This window comes from Perissodus microlepis, chromosome 8 (genome assembly GCF_051167445.1).
Source record: "Perissodus microlepis isolate ML-2025 ecotype Zambia chromosome 8, ASM5116744v1, whole genome shotgun sequence".
NCBI lineage: Eukaryota > Metazoa > Chordata > Actinopteri > Cichliformes > Cichlidae > Perissodus > Perissodus microlepis.
In genome coordinates this window covers 27,599,631-27,611,812 of record NC_140468.1, presented here as the reverse complement: position 1 = coordinate 27,611,812, position 12,182 = coordinate 27,599,631, and the positions used below count along the sequence as shown (strand labels likewise).

The window sequence follows — 12,182 nt, the reverse complement described above, 5'->3', positions numbered from 1 at the left end:
GAGCCTGGTTCTGCCGGAGGTTTCTTCCTGTTAAAAGGGAGTTTTTCCTTCCCACTGTCGCCAAAGTGCTTGCTCATAGGGGGTCATATGATTGTTGGGTTTTTCTCTGTATCTATGAAGCGCCGTGAGGCGACTTTTGTTGTGATTTGGCGCGATATAAATAAAATTTAATTGAATTGAATTGAATCAAAGCGCTCTATACAACATGCCATATTCACCCAATCACACCCATTCCCACCAGCACTGTCTTCTAAGTTTCTTAGAGCTTCCTAACTACCATTCATATGCCAATGAACGCATCGGAAAGCAATTTGGTGTTAGTATCTTGCCCAGGGATACTTGGCATGCAGACTGGAGGAGCCAGGGATCAAACCACCAACCTTCTGATCAGTACATGACCTACTCTACCTCCTGAGCTACAGCCACCCCAAGACTATCCTGTCTGTACATGTGCCATTATGTTTTTCATATGGTGACACATGCTGCAAAACAACCTGAGGTAGACTAACTGTGTGACCTCAGCAGCCTGAATTTCCTGTCAGATGGCAGCAGCTTAAACATCCAGTGTCGTGGGTGTGGTTTAAATATGTTAAACCAGAGGATTCTAAGGCAAGTTCTGAAGCTGCTGCACTGCTGTTCTATTATTTTGTTGTACAGTATTACATAACTTCTATGATTTAAACAAAACATCATACTGAGAAGCATGTACCAATCATATGGAAAGAGATAAAATTGTTTCTTAGTCTATTGAGTAAACTTAATTTAATAAAATGTGAACAAATATAAAATGTGTTTATTTTGCTGCCATTGAGTGTGCTTAAGTGAAACAGCTGTACACATCTGGCTGCAGAGTTCAACTCACTGTGGGTTCAGGCTCCACTGTAATAGTTCATCCAGATAATATTTCAGGTTCTTTGAACAGTCTGTGGGGTGGACTGGAGAGGAGAAGGTGACAGGCTGTCTTTGATAAGTAGCTCACTGGTCGAACACGTGTGATAAACAGATAAGGTTGTTGCTAGCATGCTGTGTGAATCTAAAAGCTCTTATTACACACCATGCTTGTAGCTGCTGCATTCTAGGTGTGCTTTATTGTGACTTTTCAGATTTCTTAGCTGTGTCAGGAGTCGGGGTGTGGAGCGAAGGGAAAGAGGACTCAAACGCAGGACTCGTAGATAGTGAAGAACTGGAGATGGTTTATTATGAAGAGTGGAGGAACAGGGCAGGAACGAAAAGACTGACTGGCTGAAAGACTGAATGGCTGGCTGAACTGAACGCAGGTGGAAACGACAACAAAACATCAACATCAATGACACGACAAAGAACTGGAGGAAATTGAGGACTTAAATACACAGACTGATGCGGATGATAATAAGAGACCGGTGAGTACACAGCTGAACATAATCTGGCTAACGACATGAGAGACGAGCTGATACGGGAAAAACAGGAAGTGAGAACAACATTGATGTGGCAAAATAAACTGAACATGAACAAACTGAAATCACTGGGTCAATGACCCAGGAACCCTGACAAGCTGAAGTCATGCCTAAATATGATCATGTCCTTATTGTTGGAGATTTTAACATCCATGCGTTTTGACCTGATAAAGCGATGGTTAAAGATTTTTTAAGTTTAATAGATTCTTTTAATCTCACACAGTGGGTGGCTGAACCTACACAAGCATGTGGACATACTGTGGACTATGTTTTATCCTATCACCTGCCTGCTTCAAACTTGATTATTTTAAATGCAGAGTCCGAAAACGTTAGAGCACTTTTGCAAATATCTGATGTCTTGATAAATCGAGCAGATATTTGAAGTTTACACAGCACCATTCTTGCATGAAAATATCTTAAAAGTTTATTTTGTGACCCAGAAAGAGTAATATTTCAAACTCCGCCACTCTGTGTTCCTCCGCCACTGCCTCGTTTGCATTTTGGACTAAATGGATTCTGGGATATTGCATTTCATCATTTCGAGCTGATTGGAGACCAAAACAGCCAATCAGATTTTTTTGCATCCAATTCTGTGATTGGCTGGTTTTGTGGCACAAATATAATGGTGTACAGAAAGAGTTGAACGCGCACGGGCAGAAATGTTGAGAGCGCAAGCAACACATTGCGAGCAAGCGCAAATGCAAAAACTGAGCGAGAGGGGCTGCTATTGTGTGTGTGTGTGTGAATAATTGCAAACACTGAAATACAGTTTTTTGCACGCAGCAATGAATTTTGTTCACTCAGATTTCGCTTTTCTTCGCTCAAAATAAATTTCTCCTCAAAATGCAACACTTGCACCTGCAAATATTTTTTACGTGCACCCAAATTTTTTTTACGTGTGCTCAGAATAGTGGCACAAACATAACGCCATACCCTTTGGCTCCGCCGTCCAAGTGATCCGTGACAGCAAAATTTTGCAAGCAAATAAACTGCTGCAGCGCGAGCAAAGAAGAAACTCTGTCTGGCTTATTTGTGCACGTGGCCGCTGAGTTCACTGGGATATGGATACACCTCTGCTCACTAACTAATATTTCCTTGCTAAAAGTCAGTAGAGGCCTATCCCAATATAAACTTCTGATAAACCGACCTTCATCCACCAATCTGCAGTCTCTGTCCACTACCCATTTTGAACAGAATATTTCTCTACATACTCTGTGCAACCGGATTCTGGAGATGGGATAGTAGTGCAACAGGCATGGACCTTCTGGCCCATGAATAAATGATAAATGATTGGTTCTTATCTAGTCTACAGGGGCACTCAAAGCGCTCAACGACAAGCTGGTTATAGATAAAGGTGACTGAGGTATTTTTCTGAGGGGTATATAAAGAAAATTCCACCTAGCCAGGATTACTTTGTGTGCTCAATGAGACTCAAATAAAGTTGTTTTGCATGTACAGCTTGTGTATGTATTGTACAGCAGATGGAGCCATTCACCTTCCCTAGTTTCTGTACTCAATGTAACATAATGTTGAACACATTTTATTATTTGATCCACATAAATATTTACTGGTAAAATTACAAGTTAATAAAAGCAAGACTATTAAACACATTTTTTTTACATTTAGTGCTAAAACCTGATACCTGAGTTCAAGAAAAATACCCTGAAAAGATTCTAAAATGTAATAAATCTAATGGATGTTTTTCCAAGGCCAATTTTTGGATACTAAACTTTTCAAACAGTATTAATCAGTGATCTATGAAGTTTGTGGGTTGCTGTGGCTGACCAGCCTACCCATTCCTGTTGTTGTGGGGTGGGAGTTTCCAGCTATACAGCTCAGGGGAAACGCCACAGGATGTCCTTTTCCTCATTCCTCAAGGACAGAATTTGGTTATGTACATGTTGAGCTGGTGTGTATGTTAAAAACATTTCCACTATGTCAGTCTTCTTTTAGTTCTTTTTTGTTAAAAGGAAAAAGGAATCTTATAAACCGCATTGTCGCTGTTTTTACAATACGATCTAGTCGATCACATAGTTATTATAAAACTGATCATTAAAGTACTGCTTGTCTAGAGATGCCTATACACAGAAATAATCTCCGTATACAGATTTCACATTTGTTTGTTGTTTTGTTTGTCTTAAGTTTAAAATAAACTTAATTGTATTCAAACAGCCAACAATGTTTTGGAAGCAGATTCAACCGGGCTTGAGTAGTTGAATTTTGTTTGTTCACCCCTTGGATGGACCTATTTTAGTCTGCAACACTGAGTATCTCTTGAAGCATCATCAGTGCTTCATGAGATAATGTTGTGTTCATGGCTATAAACAGCTCGACAGTGCACTGGGAAAATTTTCAAAGTAATTCTACATTTTGTCTTATTACAGCTTTGTTACAAAATGTATTAAATTCTTTTACCTCAAAATTCTGCACACTCCACAACAGCAAATTGAAAAACATTTGCTTGAAATTCTTGCAACTGTATTAAAAATAAACAAAAATATAACATGTTTACAAGTATTTAGAGCCTTTGCCATTGCCCTCAAACTTGAGTTATGGTGCATCCTTCTTCTGTTAATCATCTGTTTCTACAACTTTATTGCAGTCCGTCTTTGGTACATTGAGTTCAGCTGGTTTGGGAACAATTCAGTGTCCCTCTGGATGAGGTGAAAGAGGTGGTTCAAAGTGGTGTCCATGCAACCCAAATCCAATTAAGTGGTAGAAAATTGAAGGATGGATGGACTTAGTGCTGTTTAGCTAACTTTGCCTAACTTTGATGTTTAATTTGAAATAATGTCCAAATGCAACAGCATGAAACATTTTCTCTTAAATGAAAGAATTAATCTTTAAAAGTAAAGCTAATATTTTAATATTTAATACATCAAATGAACATATTATGTTAAAATCCCAGCTAAACAGAAAAAATGTACTTGATATTATCTATAATTAACAGTATATTATAACTATAACTATGGGCACTTTTTAAAATAATGTAAGTCCATAATTTTGTATGAAGGGATACCAATTTTAACTTTAAAGATCTACAGAATACACAAGATATTTAGGCAAGAAAAACTGATATTACAGTTGATATAATTGTTTCATAACAGTTTTTTAAGGTAAAACATGTGTCAGTATTTCTTTAAACATTGTAGACCTATCATCATCTATAAAAGATTATAGAAAAACTCAGTTCTTATTACCAAAAACTAAAAGTACGCCATTGCAATTATAAACACAGTTAGTAGTTACAACAGTATTTCAAGTTTTTTCAGTGAATACTATATAATTTAAATTGAGATTAAATTTACAAGCTGTTTCACATAAAATTACACCGATGAACATTAAAGTATAGAAAACTAAATAATCATGAAGTCTGTGAAGGTTCTCAGTCATCCAGGTCATCGTAGTCAAAGGAGCTTGCAAAGAAAAGCGTCTGGACTTCTTTAAGTTTACTTGAAGACGTTTCACCTCTCATCCGAGAAGCTTCTTCAGTTCTAAGGTCAAATTTGAGAAGCTTCTTCAGTTCTAAGGTCAAATTTGACCTTAGAACTGAAGAAGCTTCTCGGATGAGAGCTGAAACGTCTTCAAGTAAACTTAAAGAAGTCCAGACGCTTTTCTTTGAAAGCTCCTTTGACTAAATAATCATGAAATAATCCTTCTCTGTTCTTCACCTTACAGTAGGAGCAGAGCCTATTTGGTTGTCAGCATCTTGCATTTATCAATGGAAGCGCAAGATGCTAATAGTGAGGCACTGAAGGGATGAGTGCGACAGCTGCTGGGTGAATCCTACTACACTATTGGGTCATGTGGTACACACAATCACACTCTATCCCTCTGATCCTTCCAGCCCTCCCGTTTCCCTCCGTCTCTCACTAAGGCCGAGCACAGTGAGGGAGGGCAAAAATGCCTGAGCTCAGAGAGAGAGTGAAGAGCGACTAAGAGAAGGAGGAAAGGCGGTAAGCAATGTGAGTCCAGATTACCACCAAGGCAAGAGCAGAGCGGACAGAAATACAGGAATACAAGCTCTCCTATCATATTCTCTACTTGTGTCAATTTAAAAGGAGAAAAGAAGAGGATTAAAAACTCGAAAGGGTGAAAAGAGGAGGAGGGGGGAAACAAGAGCAGAGGAGCAGAAGTAATGTGCTACCAACAGCGAGCGTTTCAGAGGACAGTGTTGTCACAGATGAGGAGGTGATGCGTGTGAGCGTGTGGGTTTGCAACACAGCAGCGACAAGGGTGATGTGTGTGTAAAGTAAACCCCCCACACCTACAAATCCCCAACACCATCTACTGAGACTTGGCCTGAGGTTTTGCAAGCCATGGTGAGGACCAGGAGCTAGCTGACATCCTGCTGAACACTATGGCCCAGGTGAGGAGAGACTCCCTCATAAACACACACAAAGCTATTCATGCATTTTAAAGATATCTACTTTGTTGTATATTCACACATGCAAAGTGAAGTTTTGTCCATTCTTTATTTCTCTATCACAGTAGGGTAGCGTTTTAAACACAGACAAGATCTGTACCTGTGTAAACCAAATGAAAGCTAAATTGCTCAGAGTAGAACCGTGCTGGTATATAATAACTGCAACTTTACCCTCCCTGGTAAAAGTCTATGAGTTTTTGAGTCTTTGATGTATAGATACCACTCCACAAAATTATAGAATATTTCTTGCCCACTGGGCAAAAAGGAAACTCGGGCATTCAACTCCAAAAGTGAAAAATTCTGGAAAAAAATACATTGTATTTACATCTATTGGAGAGATATTTTACATTTGGCACGCTCTGACAAAGGTGACTGACGTGACGATCCCATGTGGGGGGGTTTTTTCACATTACCTAATGTTTATTGTTGATGTTCCTACAACAGCATAATGTTCCTCCAGGATAATCATCTTTCTATTGAGGTCTAATGCTGTTTATATAACCAAAATAATATTATCTCCTAAACTTACCAAACTGTGACTTTAAAGAAGAAAAAATTACTTGTCGTTGACTTTCACACAGGATAGCAGCCTGAGTCTCCAGGGTGAAAGTCCTACTCCTTGTGCAAACTATGTTGCTCTTGTCACAGACTGAAGTGCTTTTCTGCAAACATATGTCACAACAGCATGACTGACCAGATGCAAAAATAGATCTTAACATTAGTGTTGATAATATTAAAAGAAACACTGGAAATATCAGATGAACCATTCCTTTAAAATTTAAATTCATGAATTTAATCTAGCCTGTTTATTGAAAATCTTGTAACCCTGGGACTAACACAAAGTATCATGCCAGCTGCACTAACTGGCTATTAGCTATTGGTTATGTTAAGCTATTTTTTATACATGCAACATAAAAGACTGCTGGGTAAAGACTGTAGGATGTAAAGTTTTGGTTTTTTTTGTCATTTAGACCTGGTGAACCTGTATGTTCAGTCTACATTTCTATATGTTTTTTTCATACACATCGACTTACCTAAGGTCCGAATGCAAGACAAGATAGTACAAGACGCAATTAGCAATGATGAGCTGACCATAGACAGTGAAATCTTAGCGAAATGTAGTGACAATGTTTTGTTTGTTTTTTTAAGAAAAAAAATAAGGGTTATGTGTTTTTCCTCAATCAACTCAAGTGATTCCATTTATTCAGTGTATTCTATACATGTGTAGACATTTTTTACCAGAGACAGAAAGCAAAGAAATATAGTGCATGTAGGCTCTGTGAGGACCTGACTGTCTGAAGATACAGAGACAATGTGTCCTTTAAGGTTCGAGACAGATCAGCCATTTGAATCATGAGTGAGGGTGGAGCAGCTCATTCTACACAGCAACATAATGAAGAAATGATGTAGTTGGCCAAAGTGTAAGAGCTGCATTGTGGTTGTGGAGGTTGTGTGTAAACATCAGGATATCCTGCTCTTGCTCAAACACATTTACTGGAACAAATAGGAAAAAGGTTTAAACCAATTTTCCAAGACTATCATCCTCAATCATAAACAAGTAGGCTCCAACTTACAACTACATTAGACTTTTATTACAATTTTTGCCACAAATGTACTCTAGTCCCTTTAGTTGAAAGTATATGGTTAATATATTCCCTGTCTAGGGTGAATTTATTGTTGCCTGTGGAAATGTTTAATTACACTTTTAATGGTATACAATATACTGTCCTCTGCAAGTAGAAAGTTCATTGAAGGCATAGTTTAGTTCACTTTGAGAAGTCAAAATGAACTAAACAAGTGTGACATGGAAAAAAAAATAGGTACCTATTTGTCTCTGCGTAGCTCTGGTATTAAACAGTTAAATACAATACTGAATATTAGCCAGTTCAATCCAGAATGTGAGTGCTGGTGAGACCTGCCTATTTTAATTGTTAAGCTAATTTTAATTCTTATTTTAATTCTTGAGGATGCTGCAGATGCTATAGCTATATGGTGCATAAATAGTCATAGTTTACAACTATCCAAAATTTAGTATACTAAATAATACAGATGGGAAATGCTCAGTACAGTACACCTTTACTCAATTTCCCCAATATAATCAAGGTTCAAAAATACGTATCCTGTATTTAGCGTGAAAGATTGGAAAAAATGTATAAACTCTGGTCAACATACATGAGGTTTACTGTGTGACTCACTGAAGTCAAGCTGCTTGGCTGAAGGCGAGCTTTGGGCTTTCTGTGTGGAGTTTGTCTGTTCTCCTCATGCTTGTGTGGGGTCTCACCAGGTACTCTGGTTTCCTTTCACAGTCGAAAGACTGGGGCTAGGTTAATTGATGACGCTAAAATAACTATGGCTGTGAATGTGAGCAGGGCTGTCTGTCTGTTTGATGACCTGTTCAGCAGAGAAGAAGCAGAGTGGTTGCAGTGGAGAGGGAAAAATGATTGGACATGGGGGAGACAAAAAAGAGAAAAGCAGAAAGTGGGAGCAACAAATTAGAATTGCAGTTCCCAGTCATGCTTAGTTCAGGCCCTGTTTGAACTCGTCTGCTCTTTATAGTCTTCATAGTATGTATGGGGTGGTGTGATAGGACACCGTAAGTTGTGTGATTAACAGCTTTTTATGTATTATGTATTTTATGCTTTTTATCTATGCCACTCTGAAGCCATACTTCAAGAAAGGAATGCTGTGGATTCCAGGCTTTAATATTTCATCAAATAACTGAAATATAGAATAAACATTCATCTTGTGGTTAACTATCTGGGGTTGAGAAAATACTGAGAATGTGAGGGGTTGAATGTGGCTTGTGGAGTGGTTTGTACAAACTGGTCCATTTCCAAATTCTTTATCCATCATTGTCATCTACTAGCAAATATTTTCCTGATCTTTATAGAAGTATTTTTAAATATTGTTTTCCCCTGTGTTGCATATTTTAAATGTTTGCTGTTAGTTGAAATAAAACAAACCAAAAAAGGCAGAGTGCAGTTAGATGCAGGAGAGAGACTTGCAGCACATACAGACAGGTAGCAAAATATCTGGAAATGGGATGTTTTAGTCTTGTCTATTTGTCTTGTTGGCAAATAGAACAGCTGACTGATCTGATTTTTAAAATATCTAGTTTATATACTTAGTTACTGCAGTGTACGTGGTTGTGAATGGTTCAGATTTCTCTTGATCTCTTGACTTTTAGTAAGTTAGTTCAATCAGCATGTCCTGAAAATCTTTGTGGGGATGTCTTGCTGGGCTTACACATGACATCATTAGCATGTTGCAGCCTGCATGTTCAGTGCTACAGTCTGTGCCATTACATTTGCACACCGACAGCTACGTTAAGATGGACTGTGTTATATATATATATATATATAAATAAATATTATATAATATGTTGAAAGCCTATTTTTGTGGTGGCTCTGTGTGTGTGCCTCCATGTTTACTGCTGACCTGATAATAAGTTTCCTCTAGAGTGCCTCTCCCTGAGGGTCCTCCAGCAAGAACACAGTCAGGGAAATATGTGATCCCCTGCTGAATATATCAGTTTGCTCACCCACAAAGAAATAAACATATCCGTTTATGATTCTTTTTATGGTTGTTTCATTTTATTGGGAGACGCAGAACATTAACCAAAATATAATCCTCTTCTATAATTTTGGCTCTCATAGATTGGCTGTGTGTCCATGGAGTAAACAGTTTACAATCAGTCAATCAATTACAGATACTCCTGATCTCAACTCATTGTGTGTATAAGGCACAATAATCGCAGTGGAAGAGGTTAGATAAAGAGTATTTCAATTCAATTCATTTTTTTTAAACAGCACCAAATCACAACAACAGTCACCTCAAGGTGCTTTATATTGTAAGGTCGACCCTACAATAATACATACAGAGAAAACCCAACAATCATTTGACCCCCTATGAGCAAGCACTTTGGCAACAATGGGAAGGAAAAACTCCCTTTTAACAGGAGGAAACCTCCGGCAGAACCAGGCTCAGGGAGGGGCGGGGCCATCTGCTGCGGCCGGTTGGCGTGAGAGAAAGAAGACAGGATAAAAGACAAAGGATAAAAAAATATGTGGGCTCTATGGATTCTTTGACACCCAACATCTACACAAACAGTGAAACAACTAGTATCTCAGTGTTTTAACATCCAGAAGAAGCAACGGCTGTCACAACTAGAGATTGACAAGGTACAACACAAATACTATATCAAGGGGGAGCCAGAATATTAGGTCAGAGGGGAATTATGATCATCCTCACCCACTGAGATCCTGTACCAAACCCCAAGAACTGATGTGTTGTAGGCAATGAGTGCGAAAGCAGCTGACCTGATAGATGGGATCATGGCTCAGTTGGAAACTGGGACCCTCCATGACTGATTACCAAGACTATGTTAAGTATCCTCTGAAGGTTTACTAGAAGATGTGAATGCAGCATTATGGCAATCCCTACTGCAACCATCAGCACAGCAGCAGTAATCACGGAGATGCGAGGCTACAAGATAAACAGCCACAAGGAGCAATTACCTCCACGGAGAAGGGGACTAAAAGCGCCTTGAGGCGACTGTTGTTGTGATTTGGCACTATATAAATAAAAATGAATTGAACTGAATTAAAAGCCAAGATCACGGCAGCACAGAGGGAAGTTAGCCAACTATTAGAACTGCAGAAATGTGTGCTGAAGAAAGGGATTCCTAAGAAGCACAGCAAGCTGCCCATACCTTAGGCTGTGGAAACTGCCAAACAAAGACTCACAGCCTTGGCCAGCTGCTTACCAGAGAGATGGAAGTCACTGAACCATCCAAAGGGTACTCTCGGTGGCAGGGGAACACATGAGACTGGAGCAATACTGGAAGAACATAGAGCAGAAGGATGCAATCCATAACAACAGTGCTCAGTGGCTACTGGGTCTAAGAGCAGACCACAGCAACCTCCCTGAACAGGATCTAGGAACCACACAGTGGCGGACATTCAAGAAAGGGTCTCAAGAGTGACGAGCTGTACAGCACAAGGCCCTGACATGATCCACACTTACTGGGTAAAGAAGGTAACTGCACTCCATGACCGTCTGGCAGCAATGAACCAGCTCTCATTGGATTGATAACACGCACAACCACAGGTTTGTGAAACAAAGTTTGCTTTACATATATTTTTCTTTGGATCAGTTCCCTTTGCTCATCCTCAATGTAGGGATACCTTCAAATGCAGTAACCATCTCAAATGCATCACAAAAATAATTGAAACAATCAAAATAGATGTAAGACAAGAAAGAAACACAATATTTCAACACCCCAAAGAAAAGGAAAAAGAAAAGAAAATAACATGTGAGTGTCCAGTTCCTTATGGTGTCAGTTTATTCAGTCACCCACTGTCTTGGGTTGAGAACTGAAAACGACCTGAATCTCAGGTGGGGAAAAAGTAGCAAAAGAAAATGATAAGGTATCTCTCAGGTGGGCTTCCTTTTGTTTTTTCCCTACTGCCCTCCTGGTACGGCAGGTATCAACGTGTCGGCGTCCTGACACACAGAAGGCCTCCACAGCAGCAACAGTGTCTTAGACCCACGATACCAGCTCCTCACTCGGCACACATGGAACTGTTCCTCAAAAAAAAAACAGTCAGAATAGTTCAAAAAGTTTGAAGAAACACTCCGACTCCTTCGAGGTAGGTACCCGTCTGTGGTTCACCGCTAACGGCAGCTCTCTCACAAATGTTAATTGAACCTCTTTTTTTCCTTTTAACTGGAAAACAGTGCTTTGTGGCAGCATGGAGTTTTTCCTTGCCGTCCTTTTTCCTCTACACCACACCTTCACGCGCACCGAGCTGCAGATGATGCCTTCAGGGCAAGCCCGGAAATTAAACTATCAGACAAGAACTACGATGCATTCAAAGAACTCTGTACTTCTGATTGCTGTAAATCTTACCAGGGTTACACAAGGATCTACTCCCATCCAACTAGAGACCAGTAATCTGTCTCAGTACCACATGGAGGCTCCTGCCAGGCATCATAGCTGGATGAACAGGCATGTGGCTCAGTACATGAGCTTGACACAGAAAAGAATTGCCATGAATATCAGAAAGGTAAAAGATCAGCTACTGGTAGACAGAGCATCCAGTTGAGACTATCTGACCAACGTGCCCAGTGCCTAGACTGACTACAATAAAGCCTTCGACTTAATGTTTCATACATGGATCCTGGAAAGCCTAGATGCGTACAAAATCAATAGGAACTGCAACACAGGACCCACACACACACGACTGGTTTATGCTTAGACTGTCTTTTATTGAGAAATAATCTGTGGTTTTTGGCACCCGCCTCGGACGCAGCCACTCCGA

The 12,182-nt window shown here is 39.5% G+C and overlaps 1 protein-coding gene across 1 annotated transcript in view; it reads left to right on the top strand.

Annotated features, from left to right (window-relative positions):
* Window positions 1–5,180: 5,180 nt before the first annotated feature.
* Window positions 5,181–12,182, top strand: part of LOC146382140 (rho GTPase-activating protein 23-like) — an 84,437-nt gene continuing 77,435 nt past the window's right edge. Inside the window, exon 1 of the mRNA XM_084938468.1 lies at window positions 5,181–5,802. Within this exon, the coding sequence (XP_084794594.1) occupies window positions 5,794–5,802 (9 nt within the window). The 5' untranslated portion in view covers window positions 5,181–5,793. The remainder of the gene's footprint in view (window positions 5,803–12,182) is intronic.